A 25,821-nucleotide genomic window follows, 5' to 3' on the forward strand; every position below is an offset into this window, starting at 1 on the left:
GTTCCACTACAAGCAAGAATTGGCTCAGTCTCCTTTCCCTTCCCCAACATAAAAGTTTATCTCCGGACCGTGGCCCCACATAAACCCCTTCAGTTGCAGGTACTATAGGTTGAATGTGAAATGTAGCCCATATGTTGACATGTTTGACAACTTGATCTCCAGTTGATGGCACTCTTTAGGGAGGTTATGAAACCTTTGCTGAAGGAATGTCATTATAGGGGGAGAAGAGGTGATCAGGAGGCACACTATAAATGATCATAGTTTATTCTATCTATCTATCTATCTATCTATCTATCTATCTATCTATCTATCTATCTATCTATCTCCGTATCTCTTTACCTATCTCTTTCTCTGTATCTCTGTTTCCTCTATGGAGCAGAGCAATGATCTGATAGGCTGAACTCTTGTTCCCTTTCCTCCCCTGCGCGTAAGGATAGGTCTTATCCATCTGGAAATGTAAACCAAAGAATACCCTTTTTAGTTCCCTAACTTGCTATTGTGATGGTATTTCACCGCAGCATTAGAAATGTAAGCAAGCCAACAGGACACAATGAGCAAGATAAGTGAAAATGTTAGGTGTTCAATGGAATCAATAATGTGAATAACATTAAAATCATTAATTGATCCGATTTTATGAAAAATGGTAATAAGAAGGATCTTATAGGTCTAAGGTATCAGCTTCAGAACACTTCTTTTTATTTTGAAAATTGATTTAATAAAGGAATTAAACTTATTCAACAACAAAGGGCATCTCACTCTCAGAGTGAAAACGACAAGTGGGCATTATTATATTTGCTTATGGGATGGGAGACAATGAATTTAAGGGACTCATGTGGTTCACACACCTCAGGGTTTCTCCTAGTCCTGAGCATCCCTAGTGAGGGAGCATCACCTAACAGGGATGCAACACTCACGCCAACTTGCCTCTTTTTTTTTAATCTCTAGAGGAAGGCCCAGTCACCTATGTTAGTCAGGCAGGTAAAGGCTTGTCATCATTGGCTGTATCTTGAGTTTTCTACTTTGATTTACTCTATGAGAAACAGATAAAAGACTCCAAAACATGTGTTACTAGCTTAAAACTATCTTCCCTTTTTATGGATCATAAAATCTATAAATTATATTCTGGTTTCCTATTGTATACATCTGCCCCATTTATAACTTTTACTATGAATTGAACAGTGATGGTTTTCCAGGCTTTGACAAGGCACAGCCTTTGCTCAGTGTATAGGTTACTTTCTCTAGCCATCTCCTTCTCCTTATGTACTCTCGTCTTACAAATGTTACTCCATTCACAATTAAGCATACATTTCTTCATGATCAATAGCTATGTTTAATTCCCTGACACTTTCTAAAATTATAATAGTGTATAGATGAATGACTCTCAAGTATATGATAGCACATTTTATTTGAATATATTCACATTTTGCAAATTAATGTTTTTTGTTGGTGTTGTTTGTTTTTTTTTTGGGGGGGGGGGGGTTCCCCCCATAGGGGAAATCTCAGTACTGAAACTGGATCAGGCTGCAGAGATGACTCAGGGGTTAAAATCATGTACGATCCTACAACACCCAAGTTTGGTTCCCACAAAGTTGGGCAGCTCATTTACATCCCAGGAGCCATCACTGTGGAACTATCTTCTTCAATTGTCTTCAGTATCACTGAAACTTCATTCATCAAAGATGACTGTGTGTCTGCATGTTCACGTGTATTTGTACCTACATGTGTGTATGTGTGTGTGTATGAATATACATGCATATGTGCCATCCTGTGCATTTGTTCAATCATGTGGGTGTGTGTTTGTGTTTTGACCAAAGCTCAATCTTGGTTGTCATTCCTCAAGTGCTATCACCTTAAGCACCATGATTTTTATTGTATTGGAACTGACCAAACAGGCTACATTGTTTGGCCTGTGAACTCTGGGACCCTTCACTGTCTTCCTCTCCAGTGACAACTGCCTCCTATTATATCCAGCATTTTCATGTCCTGGAAATCAAACTCAGAATCTTGTGTTTACAAGGTAAGCATGTTACTAAGTTATCATATCACAAAGGAAGGTGCTTAAAATAAAAGAAAGATGGTTATCATGTGATCTTTGTCCTAGAGTCATTGTCTATTTTCTAGGTTCATGCTATCACATAAAAGTGATGTACAGCTCTAAAGTTGTTAACATTACCCATATTACTCGGATTCCTTATAATTGTCAAGGACAAGGAACTGTGAAAAGAACCCATGGAACTTTATAACAATATTTTCATAAAATAAAAAAGGTGAGGTTTATCCCTGTACACCACAAATTCATTTTCCAAAAATGTTGTCTACAACTCCCCTGGTTTTCCTCATCCTTGAAAGTATTTTTAAGTATAAAATATGTGATATCTCACTGAGTTTCACATTTGGTATGGCTATCCTATATAATTTTAATAAAATTGTATACTTTTCATCTGCTCCTTTGCTCCTGACAAGTAATTATTAAGACATAATCAAGTTTTCAAACCAGAAGTGCAGTCTTAGATTTGTTTTTAAAAAAGTACTTATAATAAGCTGTTTTAAACCCTTAATTCCTCCTCCTTCTAGCCTACTGTTTAAAGGTAGGGGAGAAAAGATGGTAAATAGGAGAAGAAAATGTGGACATAGTTGGAAGTAGTTTTTTTTGGGATTATTCCAATCTTCCATTTTTTTTTTAGGATACCAGAAGTCTATTTCAGTAGAGTTAGGATACCAAACACAATCAGCATCAGTGGTGGCATGATCCAGCAAAAACAGCCAGGCCTCCACCAAATCAGTAAGAGCCAATGGGTGTGACCAGAACCAGCCAGGAAACCAGTTGAAGTGTTCTACCTTGCCTCTGTCAATAAAGTGAAGATCAACAAAGATTTGAGGCAAACAAAATGTGGCAAGGGTAGCTACACAACCTCAGCATCACTGTCCATTGAGTCCTATTTATACTCTTTCCAAATAACATGTGTCCTTCTAAGGATCTTGCATCAGCAAGATACCGCATGGATCATATGAAACCAGAAATTTCCATTTCAGAGAAGTCCGCACTTCCCCACAAATAAAAAAGTATTGTATCTGTACCTGTACATGCAAAAGCCACCACTGTTTGCCCATGTTGGAATGTCCCTGAATACTCTTTTTGAGTGGTGACTCATTCTTATCTCCCTATGTTCCCCACCTGTGCTATTTTGTGAGAATTACTTAACAAAGGCTCTCTCCCATGGCTGTGCCTGCTGTCTTAAGTAACAATACATACCTGCTAGATGTACTATCAGAATTGTTTCCTAAAGGTTGATCTTGCCTTTTTTGTGTGTGGATATATGCATCTGTGAGTGAAGTTGCCTGTGGAGGCCAGAAGAAGTAAGACATCAGATTCACTTGATCTGAAGTTACAGGCATTTGAGTTAGAGCCACCAACACAGATGGTGAAAATTGCACTCTGACCCTTGGAAAGAGCAGTAAACACCACTGAGCCATCTCTCCAGACTATCTACACCATGTTTGAATTAGGTTATACTCCTATTTTACCTTCCTTCAAATATAACAATTCTGACACCAAATACAACCTAGAGTAGAAATTCAATAACATATATTTTTTCAAAACTAGAGAGGAAAACAGCAAATATTTTTATACATTTTAAAGAGGAAAACAACCTCTTTTTGATATAAATGCATCTTCTGCTTATAATACTCCAAGATAAAACTTCTGCTTTGGTATGAAAGTATAGGCTGTTTATAGTATTATCCTGACTTTGGAAATGCCTCTGTCAGTGCCCCTCACCAATGGGTGCTATCGGCTTCTTTAATCCTTTTCTCCCTCGAAGTAGGCTGCAAATATCTCATGCTAGAGGGATTGCTCTCTAATCTTTTCCTGGTAGATAGATTGAAATGTGAATTTCTAATATTCTAGGGAAGACTGCTATTGCTATGCAATCTATTCTTAGAAAATAATTTCTGTGGGTGCTAGAATCCAAACAACCAAGGGTTATTATTTGGAGAAGCTGGTTTTAAGTAACTGATAAAATTAATGAAAATAGCAGGCTTAGCAATACAGTAATATTACCACATAAAGGTATCTCTTTGGACTTTAAGAAGAAAATAAATAACTTCCTTAAAGAAATACAGGAGAACACAGGTAAACAGGTTGAAGTCCTTAAAGAGGAAACACAAAAATCCCTTAAAGAATTGCAAGAAAACACAACCAAACAGGTGAAGGAATTAAACAAAACCATCCAGGATATAAAAATTGAAGTAGAAACAATAAAGAAATCACAGAGAAAGACTACCCTGGTAGAAAACCTAGGAAAGAAATCAGGAGTAAAAGATACAAATTACTGTTATAATTCAAATACTGCCCAAAATTATTCACAGAGAATGGAGAGTAAGTAATTTCTGTACAGTGAGTGTGTTTGAAATATTTATCATATATAACTTATTAGAAGATAATATATATTTAAAATATATAAGGTAAACATAAAGTAATATTAAAGCTTATGCTCTAACCCATGTATGCTCCAACAAGCCTTCATATATGTAATAATATTTCCAGTTTAAAGCCATATGGATTTCCCAAAGGATGTAGAAGCTGTCAAGAAAAAAAAAAAAACAAGCAAATAGAATATCCAAGGTACATTCCAGATAGCATACCTGGGAACTCAAAGCTTTATTCAAATTCTTTATTCTCATTCTTTCTCTCCCATCCTCCCACCCACCTTTGCACTCTCTCTCTCTCTCTCTCTCTCTCTCTCTCTCTCTCTCTCTCTCTCTCTCTCTTTTCTCTGTGTGTGTGTGTGTCCGTCTTTCCCTCCCTCCCCCATGCCTCTGTCCCTCCCATTGTTGAAATATTCAGATCAAGAATAGATAGAAATTCAATGGAAGAATTAAATGAACATTTCAATAATGATCATTGATATTATTCACGTATATTTGCTAAATACAAGAAATGTTCAAATCATTAATGGTTTCTAATTATATTGCATTGCTTAGAATTGACTACATTTTTTTTCAAAATTACATATTGGGTGGAGGCAGACATATAATATGGACATTTTAATTTCTAAATTTTTATCAAATTGAAATTTTGAGATTCTAATCCAAACACTTGAATGACAAATATGCATTTGTCCATTTGAATTTTTATAGCTTATCAGTTTCTGGTTTCAAAATATTAATGTCAGTTATACTATTAACAATAAAAAGGCCCTGGTATAATTTCAAAATGGATAATCATAAAGATTAACTGGCTTTTATTAATGTATTTTTGTGGATAATCATCATTTTAAGAAACAAAAACTGAATTGATATCACACTTTTAATTTCCATTATAGTTTCAGGGTCATGTTCATCCTGGATAATCACTAAAATAATAATATTTGGGCCTGCTGAGATGGTTCCATTGGTAAAGGTGCTTGCCCCCAAGTCTGATAATGTCTTTATTATGAGAAATATAGTATTCGACCTGAAATAAAAGGAAAAAGACAATCAATAGTGAAATTATTCAGGGAACCAATATTTCAGTAGTAGTGTGGAAGATATTTGGGGTTGAAGTTAGGACCAATAACAGAGTAAGTAGACAATGCAAGGGAAATCTTAGATGCTCTCAGAGGATGCCAGCTGGTAAGAAGAGGTGCATTAGATGGGACACATTATAATGGATAGAGAAGGGAAAGAGGGAAAGATTCATTGGAAGCTTTGTAGGTACTTTGGACAAAACAAATGGAAAAAAATCATTATTAGAAGTGAGGCTAAAAAAAACCAATTATCTTCTCAATCTTGTAGTTGAAAAGACAACCATACAGAGAGTGAGTACTCAACTGAAAATTGTTACTGATTTCTGAAACTTTGAGACTTCCCCTCAGACAGGCTTGCTTGCTCCCTACACCTGAAAGATGGCTGCCCTTAAAAAGTGACAGCTGAAATGCCTAAGATGTGGCCCCACTCAGTGCCTAAGATGTGGTCCTACTCAGTCTCAGCAAGGATAGACCATGCCCCTTGAACTGGCTTCTTAAAGTCTCAGTCAAGTCTCTAAATAGTCTCATGACTTTCAATCCTTTAGCTGTAACAGGATCCGATCTTGGGGTGACTTAAAAGCTGAGAACACCACAAAGCAAAGTTGTTTTATCACAACATGGAGGCACAGAAGACAAAGGATTAGCAGGGCTATAAAGGGCAGAAATCAAGGAAAGCTGTCCCAAAGGACAGATGCATGTGTAAATAATGAATTGGTACATTTTAGTGTGCAAATGGAGTATCAGCAGAGAACAGATATGTGCAAGGGACCTGCTTTGAAATGCTATTGGTAAGGACACAGCAGTGGTGAGATGTTAATGGCTTGGGTACACAGCTCTTGTAATGAGTGTTCCAGCTCATTAAACTGACATGGGTATTGACAGCACCCTGCCTATGGCTAGGTGTTACAGATTAGAAGTAGGAAAGGAGATCAGTTTTAAATGATTTATTAACATCGCCTGTGTCTAGTTAGAGCAATGAGAGCCAAGAGCTGTCTCCGATCAGAGGTGAGGTGTGTTTGTGGTATTTTGATTTCTGCCTCCCTCCCTGGTTCATGGATAAGTGGAACAGTCTATAAGTTCTTTGTTGTCTTCCTAAACCAAAGCACAATTAAACTGATAGTTGAAAGCAACCCCTTTTTGTAAATATGGAGACGAAATGGCAAACTCTTAAGCCTCAAGTTGGATGGGGAGCTCACGTTTTACAATTACATATAAGATATATATGAAAGTGTATATATCAATAAGTAAAGCCACATCTCACAAGGGCCTGAATTTGGAAGTCAATCTCCAGTGTAAAATCTGAAGATGTCTGCACATGATTGCAATTCCAGTGCTGGAGAAGGTAACAGGAGGATACATGGGGTTTGGTGGCTAGTCAACCTGAATTGGTAACCTCCAAATTCAGGGAGAGACGCCGTCTTGTAAAATACAGTGGAGAATGACTGAGGGAGACACCTGATATTGCCCTTTGGCCTCAATACACAAGTTCATAGACATTGTCCTCTACTCATATACATATAGAGACACAAACAGGTACTAGAACACACACACACATAAACAAACATATAAATAAATAATTTTATTGAGACATCACCATTACAGAGTCATCTAATGTTTCTAGCTGTTGCAGGGATTGAGAAATTTTTCCTTTCTAACATAATCTAACCTAAAACTGGAAAATATAACATGAAAGAATTTCCTCAGTTCATGTAGCAGAAATGACTCTCCAGTGAAGAGCACAAACTGCTCTGTAGAGGACCCAACTTTGGTTCCCGGGACCCACATCATTAAAATTTAACTAATTGCCTTGTATTAGCCTATGATAATGATATAAAATAATGGACTTCACGATGAGATTTTCATATATTCACCTAATACACTGTCATGCTCACCAACACTACTTTTCCCAACCCTGATTTTCCAAGGTGGGTTCCCTTCCTCTTCTAAAATAGCCCTATGCCTGATCTCACATGTCTTTAAAACCATGTGGATGCTGCAGTCCTGCAACTACTCCTCATGATGAAATACCTAAAAAGTAAATGGCAGAGAACCCTTTTGTTTAGCACATCTGCAATAACATCGCAATTTCTTCTCACTCTTCCTGTTAATTTTTTTGTCTGTACCAGCTTTTTAATTGAACTCATATTGGTGGCCTTGCATGAAATGTTTCATGAAATATTAGAAATCATTCATAAATACTTGATAGATACATACATATGAGCTCCTTGATATTATAATTTCCACCTTAACATATAATAGAAAAGCTCAGAGCAAAAGTATGACAAATCCTTTTATGAAAAATTGTACAAGATGATAGCATAGCTAAAATCTCCCATGTTGGACTTCCTACACTTTCTGAAACAATCATCTCTCTTTGGAAACAGTGATAACTAACATGTAAGTCACAATAAATATGATTAGGTTTCTAGAGGTTTTATGTCATGAGTACTCATTTTAAAAAAGTCTTGGTAGCTGGTTAAATCCATGTGCTACACTTGGGGACCAGAATAATCTTCCCAAATACACACCACATAGGATGAAATTCAACAATTTGTAACTCTGGCTCCAGAGAATCTAATAAAAAATAGCCTAGAGCATAGAGAGAGAGAGAGAGAGAGAGAGAGAGAGAGAGAGAGAGAGAGAGAGAGAGGAAGAAGAAGAAGAGGAGGCGGAGGAGGTGGAGGAGGAGGAGGAGGAGGAGGAGGAGGAAAGAGACTGTTAGTGATTGCCACCATACCTTCCTATGAATAGAGAGACCATGAAGTTTAGAATAAACATATCTGCAGATTGTAGCATGATTTGTAATCTACTGGATTATTTCACCAATATTTGGATAATTCTGAAAAAAAGAAAACTGCAAAGACATTACATATCATCCCAACAAATACTGTACACACAAAGACTAAAAATAAGCTCCAGGAAGGAAGGGAGTGTCCCCTAGGTAAACATTCAAGTACTGAGCACAGGTACTGTGAATTCTGGTGAAATACATAGCTTCCATTCTACAAGAGTTTTAAATGTTTGCTCTGTATTCATAATATTTAAAAATTGTTGAGTAAGTTGATCAAAGCTTTCCTTTTTCCTACATTATCCTGCATGTACTTAATGCTACATCTCAAGGTAATTTTCTCTTCTTGACATTTACCTTTTTCTTAATACTCTGGTCCTTGAGCTTCTATTTGATCAGAGGCACTCTGCTCATTAAGAGAGAATACATGAACTTAAATTCTCATTCTGTTAGCCTTCCAGTACTGAGGCCTTGACTAAGTTCCTCATTTGCTTTTAACTGCATTTCTTTGTTTATAAAATGAGCATGTCTGTACTCAAACTCAGAGAATTTTGCACATTATCTATGACATATTAAAAAGGCAGTACAAGGTGCCTGGGTATTTGGGAGGTCCCCAAAGCATAACTTCAGCTGTCAGAAGCATAATAATGACCCAATGAAGACGGACATTACAGCTTCATTTTCTACATTTTTATAGTAGCATGCAAATTTTAGCACTCTTTTCTTTTTCACAGTCAAGACACAGGTAACCTAGGCAGAAAGGAGAGAGAAAGGATGTGTTAGATCTGTGCTTATGTACACTTTTTTGATCATATATGAGAGAAAACCACTGTAAATATGATAAAGTCTCTTGCATGACTAAGTGCTTGGCTTTAAATGACCTACTTTGTGGGTCAGCGACTGAATAGTAAAAATATTGTCTTTAGTTATTTTTCTAGCTAACAGCCACCTCAGAATGCATTTGTTAATCTAATAAAAACGTGGGCTCTTTACGATTTGATTGCAAATTATACAGAGATCTTGATAGACCATTAAAATTGATAAAAAGACCTGATCAAGTACCATTTATACTTTAGAGATTAAGTACATACATACACAGAAAAAGGGAACCATGATGCAAAGTAAATTGAACTAGAAGAGTAATATGGAAAGCTTCTCTATATATTTAGAATTTTAAAATTATGACTGACTTCAAAGGCTTTCTTTTACAAATACATAAATGATTAGTTTTCTCAAAATCACCTAAATGTAGTCAAATTGAAACATTCTAAGAATTCTAGCAATTCCAGAAATCTCATCTTTTTATTTATCTATCCCCCCTATATTTTCCATAAGCTGTCAGGATTTCAAATCATAGATAGTATCTAATGTCAGGATATGTCATGATTCTTCAGTAGACTCATGTCCCACATGTCCCCTCCAGCACTGGACAGTAGCCAGAGGCTGTTATTTGCTGTGGAACTTGTAGAGGTAAAAAATGTCCTCTTTGGGCCTTGATTTACTCGTGTAAAAGGTAAAAGTAATGTCTTTATTTTCTAAGCAAAGCTTTTCAAAAAGAAACTAACCTGCAAATAAATCACGTATATGGAAATGTTCTGTAAATACAGAATTACATGTAAATTGTGACATACTGTAAACATCTAGGTAAATATTTGTCATCAGAACCTCCCATCCTAATTTGGCAAAATACAGCTAATAAAAAGTCATCAGCAAATGTTTAGCCTTGTTTGCTCCAAAATTATAACCTAATCAAAGTATTATCCTACTGAAGATCAGTGTGTAATATTCACAGTAAAATAACTATCTGCTGATCCAAATAATTAAACATACTCTCTGTTTCTAATCCTCAAATGTATCAAGTTTCTCATACACAGCCTTACACACTGGGCTAATTCCCATGGAGGTATTCATCCATCCTTGCACTTCCCCCAGAATGCTCTCTTTCATGCTCTGAGCCCATCTGTCCTCTATACCTATTCTAAACCACATCTCTTCTCCAAAGACTGTGCCAACTCTTCCCTAGTTCTCTGATGTATCCTTCTAGTTCTAAGATCTGTTTGAAAAACTATCATTACCTTTATCACTTAGCTTCTGTCTACTTGCTTTGAATCAATGGGGCTCATGGAGCCTCTTATCTCTTCTAGTTTTCATTATGAGTGTCTGTATGTGGGTAGGTGCACATGAATACAGGTTCCTGTGGAGACTAGAAAAGAGCATCAGTTTTCCAGGAACTGGATTTACAAGTAGTTATGAGCCACCCAACGTGAAAGCCGGGACCTGAAACTTAACTGCTGAGCCATCTCTTCAGTGCCTCTGTTCATGTCATTTCTACAGACTCTAAGAATCCTATTTCTATGGATCACCTCAGGGATGCATGGATACATTTATGATCATTACCAGGTATTTGAAGACATTAGCAAATGGAAATGATTCAGAGAGAATAAGAGGAAATATGCCCAGTGTCCCACAATTATAGTGGAGAGAGAGTGTAGTGAGCACAACAAAGTGTATTTTGAATTTTGGAAAAAATAAAGCTCGCCAAACCTCATCACAACTTGGACTGAATACTTACTGCAATTCTCCATGTTGTTCTGCTTCCCACCCTACTCACCTTTCTGATTTTAATTTCATTTTTTACAGCCCAAGACATATGAAAAGATATGGTGCATGATTTGAAAAGAATCTTTATATTCACAGTTTCATTGAGTGAAGGGTGAATGTTTATACACTTGGATACAGAAAACGTCTTGGCTATGCACCATAGATACATGCTGAATAAATAAAAAGAACAGGCAGATAAGTACTGAGGTGGATATATAAGTGAATATACAGAAATGGAGATACTAGGATCAACTCATCTACAATTATATGATTTTGATGGGAAAGCCAGTGATTGTGCCAACAAAGAGAAGAACAGGCATACTTATGTGCGTGTTCAGGACTTCACAGGACTTCATGGACATGATTTACTTCACTGCACGCATTTTTATGTCAACAGATGCTAAATCGTGCACTAGCTACAAATCAATAAATTCTCTATATAAACATTCCCATGCCATCCTGTTTAAGCAAGCTCACATTTATTTCTTTAAATATCAAATACAATGTTCTAGTTCAACAAACACAAGGAACAGAACATGTAGTTCTCTCAAAGCTAAGTTTATATTTCTAGTTCCCTTTAAATTCTTCTATCACTTCACCTCTAAATCAAAGATGTATTTTCCTCATGGATGGTATTCTTTTCCTTTGAATTGTGAACACTTTAGTTTATGAGTAAATTCTTTCTTAGTCTCTCTTGGTGTTAGTATAAATATTGTTATTTTAAGATAGACTGGATTCTTTAAAGTATACACTTTATGAAAATTATTTAGATTTGAATTTCAAACAAAAGTTTGACTATCTGCAGCTAATATGGAAGTTTGCTCAGGTGTGAGATTTTTTAGGAGATGGTTATATTTGTACTTTCAATCAGTTTAAGCTAGAATTTAACAAATTATAAAGCAATAAAATACTTCTGGTGTTTTTGGAGATGCAAATGTGCTAAACAGTCTTGGCTATGCACCACAGATACTGTTGTATGCCCTTTGCTTATTTCATCAAGAACTTGTCCACATTGATTAGGAAAGTATTTTGGCATTCATACACTAAGAAGGAAAGTAAGTCATGAAAAAAATGCATTGAATCTCTAACTGAATTTTCAACTTTCTAAGCAGTGATATAGTAACCAAGAATGTCATCATTTCTATAATTCTCTAGATATACCAAGTCAGAGCATAATGAATGAGAGGCCAGTAGAGGCTATTCAATCTCACTGGAATTGTAATGACAAGCTGTTGCTTGCTGCCTTATGTGGGTGCTACAAGAACAATTGGCAGTCTTAACTACGAAACCATCTCTTCTGACTTGAAACTTTGTTTAATACCTTCTTTTGTGCTTTTGCAAGGATCCGATGCTTTCAAACTACCAGTTCACATTCTGTCTTTCTTTTAACAAATTTATTACATCTATCTCTCTCTCTCTCTCTCTCTCTCTCTCTCTCTCTCTCTCTCTCTCTCTCTCTCTCTGTGTGTGTGTGTGTGTGTGTGTGCATGTGTGTGTGTGTGTGTGTGTGTGTGTGTGTGTGTGTGTCTGCATGCCATGGCACATATGTAGAGGACAAAGTAAAACCTATAGGAGTGAGATCTCTCCTCCAACCATGTGAGTACTGGGGAAAGAACTCAGTTCATCAGCCTTGGTGGCAAGCATCTTTCCTTGCTAAAACATCTTGTCAGTGGTTGCCTCCTATTTTTCTGTTCATCCCTAACAAGTTTGAAAGAATAACAAATCTCATCAATAAGAACAAAGTTATTTTTTGACTTAGTGAATCTACTTACATTAGCATGTGAATTCTAGCAACTGCTTGATTGGGCATAATTATTGAAAATAAGAAAAAATATGGTCAAAAGAGTAAAAGAAAGTAGCCACTCTTAGGCTATCAGATTGAATTTGATATTTACCACATTCTGTTCTGGTATTCTCATGACTAGATATGAACATGTATGGAATAAAATTGTGAAGAATATGCACATAATTAAATATAAGTACATTTTTAACTTAATATTTTACTGTAAGTATCTTCTAGTGTCATTATTTTTTCAAATGAATATTTTTGACTAACATTCAGTTGAATAATTGTAAAATGACATAGTCCTATGATTAAGTTTCTATGCAGATCTATGTACTATTTTTTGTTTTTACAAATAACACTGCATAAAAATACATGCCATTTCTAAGACATGAAGATATATATTCACCTCTATGCTATGTAAGTGTCAGCTTATTTGATGGTAATAACAATTACAGTGTGGTGGAATCAGAAGTAGAAATGGGTGTGGTCATAATACATTGTGTATGTGTGTTAAATTTTTAAATAGATAAGATGTCAGGAAAGTTTTAATTTAGTGCTTTAGAAGATAAAAGCAGAGATTAAAGATAAGATAATTTAACTGATCACTAGGTGAGGTTAAAAAGAGGACAGTAATGCCCAAAGGCTTCTGTAACTCTACCATGTTGTCATGACAAATGAAAGTTCAGGCTTGGTAAAGTCATTCAACACATATAAACAACAGCAGCATGAATTTATGTTCTTGCTTTTCCCAGTGCTGAGATCTATAAACATAGTAAATAATGTTGGTGTTACTTAGATTAATGCCCTTCATTTTTCATAAAAGTGATAACTATGACTTTTCCATGCCTCCTTATTAACATGAATATTCCTAGGAAAGAATCTGTGGAGATTACAAAGAAATATCATATCTCAGGGTCATCTCTAGAGACAAGGTTGCAGGTTTGTCCCACTTAAAGGTCTGTGAGGCTACAGATCTCCAATATCTGAACATTTCTGTATCAGAGAAATTCTACATAATGATTAAACATGTAACTCCAGTCTTTGGAAGTAGTTGGAAGGGTAATACAAGAAGTTTACCACGAGTTTAATACAGAGCTCAGGTCTACAGAGCTCGGGAATTTGTTTGTGTGTGGTGGTGGGTGGGGCCTTTTCTTGTTTCTTCTCCATGTGGTAAACATATAACTAAAAGCAACTTAAGGGAGAAAAGGATTTATTTGGCTTACACTTACAGGTAAAAGAGAAATCAGTGCAGAAGATCAAGGTAGGAACCTGAAGGCATACCTGACTGCTTTTCATGAAGCATCGCTTCTGTCCAGGAAATACATGCACAGCTAAGAAAGCATAAATAGCTTGCTCATAAGTTTTTAGTTAGCTTCCTTATCCAGTCCAGGACCACCTATGAAGAATATTGCCGCCCACTGTGTTGTGGACCCTTCAACATAAATTAACATTCAACACAATCCTCCGCACACATAACCACAAGTCATTTTCCTACAGTCGAACCTCTCAGTTGAGGCATCCCTTCTCAGGTGACTCTAAGCTGTGTCAAGTTGACAATTAAGCTAACTAGGACAGGAATGCTTCCCATAGATTGCAGAGAGGAGAAGAGTGGCTGACATAAACATCAGCTAATCCTACAAAGTGAAACTTGCATTATCAGATTTTGGAAGGGTTCCCAGAGAGTAAAATGAGTGTGGATGATGGCCCAGATCATAGTGGTGTTGGGGAGCTCTGTGGGATGCAATTGTTTATGTCACTGATGAACAATGTGCAAAGCACCTTGGCAGTTATTTGCTAGGGCTTGAATATGTGTGACAATAGACTACTGGGACATTGGAGATCCATGAATCTGTGACAGAAAAAGATGCATTATCATTATTATTAGTTTCAAAAATTATGTACACAATATATTTATTGAATAAAATGGGTGAAAAAAATAAGAGGAACAGATGATTATCCAAAAAAGTCTGTGCCATACAACACTGTGAGCTTCTATGCTATGTAATATGTATTTTATTGTATGTAAACTGCCTGAAAAAGACGTCATCTCACACTTTGAAACTTCTGCATGCCTGCTTAGTGATGACAACACCATTGACTTTGCAGAGTTTGTCATGTTGTAGCCTCATGTCTGCTTAGTGATGACAACACCATGGACTTTGCAGAGGTTGTCATGTTGTAGGCTCATGTCTCTAGTTGTACATTATTATTATTTCTCTAGTTTTGCCTTGGGTTATCTTTAGCCCTGTTAATAGCCATTTCTCTCTACCTATGTGTTGGATTAACATCCTTACAAATAACGAATAGAGTCTTTTGAAATGTACTGGCTTAATAAAACCCTAGTTTTAACCAACCTAAAGACTAAGAATATTATCAGAGAGCAACTAAGATCTCTACACAGAGATCTCTGATTTTTATGTAATCTGCATCATTAATATCTTTAGCAATGTATTTTAAATGTAATAATTTTCTTGTGTTAATACACAAACTTAATCAAACTGTTACCACGTTGAAAGGTGGAACTGGAGTAATCTAAATTTTTCTTCCTGGGACATGGTCACTCATACTTAGGCCCAGAATAAATTATCTCTTACATTCTTTGATTTGGTTGCTCCATTTTTACATTAACACTTTGGTTTGCTTTCTATAATAAATAGATCATTAATGGTACATCTCTTTTAGTGGCTTCAGATGTACATTGACATACCAAGAATCTCAGAGATTATTATAATAGTCATCATAAAATGGTTTAAAAGTTCTGTAAACCAGAAGGTGAGCTTTACACTTAATGATTAAAATGTGCTCTGCAACAATGAATACCTGCACAAGATCAAGGCAGGCAGCACGTCACCGTGAACTGGGAGGAGTTCACACACAAGATCAAGGCAGTAAACATGTCACCGTGAACTGGGAGGAGTTCACACACAAGATCAAGGCAGTCAACATGTCACCATGAACTGGGAGGAGTTCACACACAAGATCAAGGCAGGCAGCACGTCACCGTGAACTGGGAGGAGTTCACACACCTGAAGCCCAAATGCAGCTGAGGAGCTATTTTTAGCTGATGTCTGCTAACCTGGGAGAGTCAGTTTCCTGTAAGGTTGTGGCCCTTGATAAATAGTCAACACTCAAGTAGATGACATCACACCTACGAACATATAGGCAGTGGTAATGGATTTGGTGAGTTTTAAGCAACAACCACAAAATGGATAAAACTTAGAGAGGAGTGAGAGGACATTGGGTGGATGTGGGCATAGTAAAGGGAAAAGAAGAGGTGAATTTTATCAAAATGCATTCTATACATGTATGAAATTTATAAAGAATAATCTTATTACATTGTAAAATAATATAAGACAGGCTTTGTTTAGCCACTGTGTCTGAAACCATTTCTCGATTCTGGGTAAATTCAGTGTTGCACACTGTTACATGCAGCATGCATAACATTATCTCTCATAGTTCTTTACAAAGAAGGCAATCAGTATTATGTCTTCCACTGATGCACAAATTGACCACCGTGTAGCAGCAATTAACAGTTTTTAAAACGATAGTTTATTATATTTCAATGTAGCATAATAAGAAAGATTTATAAATATGTAATTTTCAAGGACAAAAGCAAACTTAAAACAAGTCAATTATTTAGCTAACCATGAACCAGCATCCATCTAAGACTGTCATGACTCCCTCATATATATCATTGGAGAACCAACATAGACAATGAACATATACATGCCAAGGCCAAGTAGGAACAATCCTTCTCTTGACAGATAATGCATTAAGTGTTCATAGGATGACTTCCAGGAATTAAATGAAGCTTTAAAATGAGCTGAGCTTGAATTCATTCAGGTGATTTTTATGTTAAGAAGACTGTAAAAGTAAAGAGAAAGCCCATCTTTCACTTTTTGATATAATTGTAGTTAAGAAGTTCAAGGTTACCATTCTTTGGAGGTGGTTATCATTCAATTATTTTGGCTATATATGAAATATATAAATAAAGTAGTGACTGCAAGCAAGAGGAGTGAGCTTGAACAGAGCACAGATCTATCTATTCTAATTTCTCAGCTACAGATGAATGAGTCAGGGAAATGGGCTGCAAACACTGGTGAGCATTACAGAGAACAATGGTCAACGGCAATAGTCAATATACATCGCATAAATTTATGGAATTTTTGAAGAAAAATTATTGTCTAAAAGAATAAGAATAATTTAAAGATGCACTTGTGTCTCTCCATTTGACTATCAGATTATAGAAACAATGGTCCCGAAAGAAATTGGGATTTCCTCATGAATTTCATGGCAGGAGAAGGAAAAGGCTAAAGCTTGGTGTCAGCTAGAAGAGGAACTTGTCTGAAAGGAAAGAGATAGAACATGGTTCTTACAATCTTGGAGGAAACAGGAATGATGATGCAACATGAGCAAGATCACAGCTTGACCAGTACTGCTAGTTGTAAATATTCCTATTGCTGTCTATTTAAGCCTAAACCAGATGTGAAGCACCTAAAGACAAGCTTAGGAGAGGCACAATTCCAGATCCCTTAGTTCCTCTTGCCAGTGTTACCACATTGTATAAATCTCTCTCTCTCTCTCTCTCTCTCTCTCTCTCTCTCTCTCTCTCTCTCTCTCTCTCTCTCTCTCTTTCCTTTTACTGTTAGTAGTTGCTTAATCAGATTACTAAGGCTGGGTAACTGAACCTGGTTTATGGGGAAATGTCAGGACCCAGGATCTGATCATAATAACTCCAGTAACACTACTTCTCTGGAAACAATCATTGTCTACAAACTACAGGGAATAAGAAAACACCTTCAGTGGTATTTACACAGACTGCCTGCTTTCAGAGCCTAGATTCTGTGTATTCCAGTTTCAAGTATTGCTTTGATACCAAATCCTTTTTTTAAACACTATGTCTCTAATGGATTAGAAATTCATAGCTATAGTATCCCTGCATTGTTGCCCCCATGCACTATCTCAAGGTAAATTTCACCAGAGATGGTTAAAGAAATTGGAAAAAAAAAAGTTAACACCAAATATTTGATCTTCAACCTTTGAGAATTATGAAAGCAAAATTTGTGTCCACAATATTATGTGTATTTTAGCCTAACATGCAGTTCTCTGCTGGGATGTCAGTTCATTCCTTAGGTGTTTGTATACCATAGTGTCAGTTAGACACAGAAGTAGAATGTGTCTTTAAACAGTACAAGCTAGTCTGAGACTCGAGGTTGAAAGCTATACTTTGTTTCTTCCACTCAAAAGTCTCACTACAGAAATGTCTGCATTTAGTTCAAAACCGTGTTTACTGAAAGAGAGAAGTCATAATTTTGAGTCTAGTAATTTTCAATGTCACTAATATTTAAAGCATTCTAGAATCATCCATTTTATCAGCTAACTTGGTGAAATATTTGTTTACAATTATATGGACAATTTACAGAACAGCAACTATATCCTGAGCATAATGAGCAGTGAGAGACCTGTGCATCAGAACAGTCTTTGATAATATTATTTTTACTAACCTTTTTAAAAAGCAAAATACTTATTTGTGGAAAAAAAACTATACAATTTAAGTAATCATAAAGAAAAGTTAAGATTCTTTTGAGAGCCGGTCTCAAATTTATGAAAAATTCCAAAGGATAATACAAAAATGCATTAAGAAAATTTTGGCTTTGTACAGATTTCTACCTATGATACAAACACCAGGACACACAGTTGCATTTCAACAAATATTAACTGATATATTTAGAAAAAGTGGCAATAAATGTCAAAGGCTGGAGAGATGGCTCATTAGTTAAGAGCACTGATTGTTTTTCCAGAGGTCCTGAGTTCAATTCCCAGCAACCATTTGGTAGCTCACAACCATCTTTAATGGGATCTGATGTCACCTCTTCTGGTGTGTCTGACAGCTACAGTGTACTCATATAAATAAAATAAAAATAAAAAATTGTAAAAAAAAATTGCATTCATTGAAAGATACATCCATGTTCTTGTTTATTTCTAGAAAGTATTTTGAAGTCAATTAATTAAGTTTGATTTGTCCTTTGTCCTCATGAGTAAAGGTATATTCCTTTAATATCTCCAGAAATTAAGGGTTAAATTCTTATTATTAAGACTTTGTGTTGGCTGGGTAGTGGTGGCACATGCCTTTAATCCTAGCACTTAAGAGACAGAGGAGGGTTGATCTCTGAATTCTAGGCCAGTCTGGTGTATTGATTGACTTTCAGAACAGCCAGAGCTACACAGAGATTTCTTGTCTTGAAATAAACAGAGAAAAAGACTTTATTATAAAAAACTCGCAAATTAAAACATCATACATCAAAACTAATGAGACCAAAGAGGTCTATACAACTCAATTAACATATTTCTACATAGTTAAAATAGTCATTCTGAAGGTTATTTTAGAAAATTGAAAAGGAAATGGAGCATAAATACGATTGTCTTCATCTCATCCAAAGGCAAAACTTTTGGTCTATTATACAAGTTATCTTCTAGTTTAAATAAACAAAATATTACATCTAAATAATATTAATAATTAAATATCAAAATTGGATATAAACAATTAGCTGCTTTCCACCTGACATGGTTAGCACACTCTCAAACAGGTTATATACTCAAAATTTTAAGAAAAAAAATGAGATTTGTAATTATTCTCACAAACACATTTTTTCTGGTTAGTTTAGCTAGTAACTTCTCTTATTAGCTTTTATTAAAACAAACAAAAGCTCAAGTTACTACACACAATAGTTTTGTTTTATTTTTAGTTTAAATATCAAACATTGATTTAAGGAAAGCTGAAGCTGTTTCATTTCTGGCGCAGAAAGAAATAAAAAACATCAAGCAAAGAATAGCAGATACATCACAGTCAGTTTTATTTATAGAAAATAACTATAGCTATATTGACATATTGTTGAGAAATTTATTCTGTCTAGGATGAGGTACATCAGCACATTCACTTCAAGCATCATTTCTTTCTATGCTAGTTAAAAATAACTCCAAACAAACATGATACATGAAGAGTTCTGCACCTACCATTGATCCACCGAGCTTCTGGATTATGAAGTCCAAATCCTTTCCCCAACAGTTCCTCTAGTGACAGTCTTGTTTCTGAAGAATTTGTTAGCTCATCTGAAAAGAAAAGAAATACAAAGTCAGGAACTTTTTGTATTGTTTTTCTTAAAGATTGGAACATAAGACTTAAAATGTTTTGCCTCAAAATATATGCTAGCAAGACATCAATTTGAAGTGAGCATTTGAAATAGATTTTGACATTGAAAGACTGTTTCATGGCCTTTTATTTAGTTTTAAACAAGTGTCTTATGAAATAGATTGTCCTTGAACTCCTGATCATCTTACCATCAACTCCCAAGTATAAACATTGTAGGAGTAATACATTATCACGTTTGTCCTCAACATTTTAAAATTAGCTATAAGGTTTTAATATGGAATGTTTTACATCAATTCAATACATCTATCCCAAGGTATAGTTAATATACAGTATATAAAAACAACCAAGAACTACTGGTTTGCACTATTCAAAAAGACTGAGTTTTTGATGTTTAATTATAAGCAAGTACTCAATTGTCACACTATTTAACAGTAAATTTACGTTTAATTTTTTGTAAAAAGCTAAGTATATGATAGTTAAGAATCCTCACAGGAAAGGGGGAACATTCTAATATGAGGCAATTCAAAAACTAAAATGAATACAAAATTGTACCACACAATTACTACCTAGAAAATACTGAGCAAAACGGAGACTTAAATGCCAAGTTCAAAGTGGAAAGTGCTAAGAAGAAAATAAGTATCACACCTTAACCACTGGAAGATGAGCATGATTTGATTTTCTTTTTACATCTCAAAACCTAGAAATAGAAGGCTACAGGTGACTTTAAAATGATGTTTGTAATACGCCTTTATATTCAATAGGTTATAGAGAGCAATTTGTCACTTTCTTGCAAAATAATAGCATTGTTTATTTGCTGAGTGAAATTCTTCTTGGTGACCTTTTAGCTATGACCTTCCCTCTAACTGAAAACAAAATGTCAAAGACATGTTCTAATCTCAGGTGATTTTATCTTTTAAAAGTTCAACACTCACTATACCAGGAGCTTGCTGTGTCTCCTCTCCAGTGTCTACAGCAGTCATTTCAAATCCAATCCAGTAAACCCATTAACTAACACTATGAATACCAAGATAGCATTTAAAAAAAATATGAGGATTATCTGAATTTTACTTTAGACCAGATATGCTTATATGGACATGTGAAAAAATGGTAGACAAAGGCATTCCAATTATTTACAGAGCAATCAGAAAGATCAAAATTTAAACTTTCTTGGGGGCTAGCATGGTAGCGTACTGCTCAGCAGTTAAGAGTACTTACTGCTTTTTCAGAATAACTTTTAGAATGATGATTATGTATACATGAATATATGCATGATATATACATTTGCAAAAGTATACTTGATCTTCCAAGGAAAGTATACCACTCCAAATGATCTTAGGTATGAATCACTATTCAAATATTTGAAACAATTCAAAACAAATGTTCGTAATTATCAAGTATATCTTTTTCTTCTTTAAATTTATTGCTGTTTCTATTTATGTATGAGTGAGCACATGAGTGCAGGTTTCTACAGAGGGCAGAGGCAGATGTCTGAACAGCTGGAGGTAGGATTATGAGTGGTTGCTAAGACATGAACTTGGGTTCTCTGGAAAATTAGAAAGCATACTTAATTGCTGGTCCATCTCTCAAACCTTTAAACATGTCTTCTTACACTATGGAACACACCACACTGAACCTCTTTCAATTTGATTTTTCCCAAGTATTCTGATTGGATGATGAAGATTTGAATTCCCCAGTGCACTCATCGACTGCTACTGATAGGTGAGCAACCAGGGTGGCAAAACCTTAGAAAGCAGGGCAGAGATGAAGGAAGTAGATCTTCAGGAGCTCCCTTTAGGGCTATATTCTGCCGCCAGCCTCTATTCTCTCTGTCTCCCTCACCATCTGAGCCCCTCCCTCCTCTCTTCTCTCCTCCTTCCATACCCCTTCATTCTTCTATTCCTCCATTCTTTCATCTGCCTTTCGTCTCTCCTCATGTCCTTCCATTCTGGACACTTGTTGTATAACATTATCCTCCAAATGGAAAGTATCTTAGTTGGAGTTCTTTGTCTGTGAAGAAACCCCCTGACCATTGTAACTCTTATAAAGGAAACCATTTGAGTGGGACTGGTTTAGAGTTTCACAGGTTTAGTTCATTATCATCATGGAGGGAAGCTTGGCAGCAAGCAGACATGTTGGCAAAGAAGAAGAAGAGAGTTCTATGTCTTGATTCATAGGCAGCAGAAGGCAGTGTGCCACACATTATGTAACTTGAGCATATGAGACCTCAAAGACCATGCCCACAGTGACATACCTCCTCCAACAAAGCCATACCTCCTAATAGTGCCAAGCATTCAACCACATGAGTTTCTGGGGGCCATGGCTATTCAAACCACCACAGAAAGCTTTCCATCCAGGCAGGAGGCAGGACACTCCTAAAGACTCAGGTTGTTCTAAACTAACAAAATAGCTCACTTATTTGCTATGTTTATACATGCTTGTAAGTCTAAAAGCCTATCACAGGGTAATCATTGCCGTTAATGTGATGAACGTTGTCTAACCCTGTAAGACTGTTGTGGTTATGAATACTACAAAATGCCAGGAAACGAATAATAATAATTAATAATAACAAAAACAGTGTTTGCAGAATTATGAAAAGGATTCAAAACCATGAAATAGATACAAGGTATAGAAGCAGCTAAATTGTTCCTCTTTTACAATGGGAATTCAGTACTGGAAAAAAAATAGAAAAATTCACTTCATGTTCTTTCTGGGCTTTAGTCTGTCATTTAAGATCATAGAGTATTATTGGCATTTCTGTTCTTCCTCCAAAGAAATCCAATCTTATTCTTAAATGGCCTTTGGAAATGAGTTGCTGCATAATCTTAGAAGAGAAAAGTTACATCCTTCCATATTGAACAGATGAAAAACTAATTGATAGACATTGAGTTCTACAGTTCTCTTCACAGGGAATAATTGTGTTACTTTTTATCTGGCTTATTCTTGATATCAGAGGTTCAGAAATATTTCTTTTAATTTAAAAACCCATTTGAAATAATTTCCTGTTAAAACATGAATAAAAGGAAAAATCTAATCAAGTGATTCAGTATCCTGCCCCTGCCCTCCCAACCCCTAACCAGTCTGCTTCCTATGCAGGGGATTGACCCTCCATCACCTCCCAGTTAACTGTGACTATATTGACATGTGATGGACTTTAAACACTGTGTTTTCTTTAGGACTGCCTTCATGACCAATGGTTGATGTTGATACAGGGCACTCCAGTAATGTGCTTTCTTTAAAGAATTATTGTCCTTGAAACTTCAATTTATTTAGTAGTGGAAGGGTGCCATGCCACTCATATGAAAGTCAGAGGATATCTCAGGGAAGTCAGTTCTCTCTTTTGACCATGAGGGTTTTATGACTTCCCTAGTGAAAAGGACCTTCATCTACTAAGAAAAACCCTGTGTGTCATTCTCAAATGACCTAGTCTCTTCATAAAACTGGCTGAAAAAGCAGAGCAGATACCATAAGATTAAAGTTTAGATTTCAAAATTTAAAAAGTACTTGGCATTTGCATATCTTCTAACTGGCCAATCAAACTTAGCTGATTTTGTTTTTGACAGGTAAAATACTAATTTCCATTTTATTGTTTTATTGCAACATATTCTCTCAATATTGAATGAAACTCTACATTGCACAATAACTGCTTTCTAAAGTTACAGAACTGGAAGTAATTTTGGATCGCAAATTGTTTTCTTAAATTTTATTACAGTTTAATTTATTTTTATTTGTATAAATATACACATGCATGGGTATGTTGTACATGCTATAGTGCATGTTTGGAGGTCAAAGGACAATTGCAGGGCCATCAGATTTGGCAGCAGGTGATTTTACCTGCTGAGCCACCTTGCTATCCCTGCAAATTGTCCTTATTGTTATCTAACTTATTAGAAAATGAACAGGACCAGTAAGGTAGGTAGTCAGGTAATGTTCTTTGCTGTAGAAACCCAGTGATCTAAGTTCCATTCCTGAATCTCATGTGAAGGTAGAAGGAGCAAATTCACCTCAGAATGTTGTTTGCAACATTCACATATGCACCAGGATACATAGCCCAACCCTCACCTGTCGATAATGCACATAAATAAACAAATATACAACCCAATTTAAAAATGGAACATAGAATTAAACCGATTACTCTGAAAAATTTAAATATATACAACCAAGAGTTTCTTTAATGTTTCATACTGTTAGCCATCAGGACAATTGAAATTAAAATATTCTATAGTTTTATCTCACCCCTATCAGAATGACTAATATAAAACAAACAGCAGGAAAGACAAAAGAAATCAAAACAAAAACAAAAAACTGAGCCGAAACAAAAATAAACAAACAATACAAAAAGACCACACAATGACAACAAATGCTAGTGCTGATATGAGAGAAAAGGAAATTCTTCACTGCTGGTAGAAGTGTAAATAGAAACACCATTATGTAAATCAGTCTGGAGTTTTCTCAAAATGCTAAAAATTGATCAACCACAAGATCCAGAAATACTACTCTTGGGCACATACTTAAAAGACTCTACATCTTACTTCAGAGATACCTACTCATTCATGTTTGTTTCTTTTCTATTTACCACAACCAAAAAAGAGAAGCAGTTTAGATGTCCATGAGCTAATGCATGGATAATGAAAGTATGGTGTGTTTCACAGTGGATTGTTGTTAAGCAGTCCAAAATATTAAATCATGAAATTTACAGGTAAACAGATGGAGTTGGTAACCAGGTCCAGAAAGCTAGAGGGCACCTGTGGTTTCTCTTTTGTTGGTGTTAGCTTTGAATCCTCAGGTGTGTGTGCTCTGTTTGGAATACGCATAGAGATTAGGATATTAGTTACTGACAGTGATGGATGGACTTTCAAGGGAAGAGAGATAGAGTGCAATGGCATGGAATGGAGATATAGTGGAACAAATACATGCAGTTCGAGGGCAGAGAAGAGGAGGGAGACGATAAATGATGACCAATACTACAACATTTCTTAATGTCATAAGAAATCTATTCATAGGTGGGTGAGGAAGTCCTTGGTCCAGTGAAGGCTGGAAGCCCCAGTGTGGGGGAAATCATGGATGGGGAAGTGGGAGTGTGAGTGTGGGTGGGGGCATATCCTCAGAGAAGCAGGAGGAGGGGGTATGGAATAAAGGGGTTTTGGGTAGTAAAGGAATGGGGAAAGGGGATTACATCTAAAATGTAAATAAAATATCCAATACAAATATTTGATATATACGAAAGAAAGAAAGAAAGAAAGAAAGAAAGAAAGAAAGAAAGAAAGAACATTTTGGTATTTCCTGGAAACCGGTTATGATAGTGGGATAGCCTTAAGCAATGATCCTTGCCTAAACTTCCCATTTTTCTATGCTTTTATAACCTGCCACCTGAAATTAAAATTTGAGAGCTTGATCAAAAAAAATCTATTGCCGGGCGGTGGTGGGGCACACTTTTAATCCCAGCACTTGGGAGGCAGAGGCAGGCAGATTTCTGAGTTCAAGACCAGCCTGGTCTACACAGTGAGTTCCAGGACAGCCAGGGCTACACAGAGAAACCCTGTCTCAAAAAACAAAAAACAAAACAAAACAAAACAAATCTATTTTCTGAAAATATTTAAATACACACATATAAGGTACAGTTAACTAATAACAGGACATAAATGCTGCAACTAGACACCACAGGCTAACAAAGAGAAAGCCCAGTGCAAGAAATTGGTTACTGTTATTGGGTTTGATGACAGATGAGGTCCTATAGACTTCCAAATATCGCAGGATATTGCCTATGTTCTTGATTGCCAACTAGATGTTTTTGGGAAAATGATATTGTTCTTCCATAGTTTTTTCTAAGCCTTAGATATACAGGTTGTATTGTTGATATATTAGCTGGGTTCTGGTACCCCCAAATCAGCTTTTTTTTTTGCATTTTTGATGCAAAAAAAGTTCTGTATTTTTTAAAAATAGGGGTATGAGCTACATTTCTTTATGACTATAAGGCTAGGTATTTCCAACA

General features: G+C 35.9%; 1 protein-coding gene across 4 annotated transcripts in view; it reads right to left on the bottom strand.

Moving 5' to 3' along the window:
• The window catches only part of Dpp10 (dipeptidyl peptidase like 10), a 1,470,448-nt gene that overhangs the window by 496,246 nt on the left and 948,381 nt on the right, over positions 1-25,821 (bottom strand). For all 4 annotated transcript variants that reach the window (XM_076941051.1, XM_034513030.2, XM_076941052.1 and 1 more), the window contains exon 3: positions 19,697-19,792. In XM_076941051.1, the coding sequence (XP_076797166.1) occupies positions 19,697-19,792 (96 nt within the window). The remainder of the gene's footprint in view (positions 1-19,696; positions 19,793-25,821) is intronic.

Source organism: Arvicanthis niloticus, chromosome 10 (assembly GCF_011762505.2).
Source record: "Arvicanthis niloticus isolate mArvNil1 chromosome 10, mArvNil1.pat.X, whole genome shotgun sequence".
NCBI classification, from domain to species: Eukaryota; Metazoa; Chordata; class Mammalia; order Rodentia; family Muridae; genus Arvicanthis; species Arvicanthis niloticus.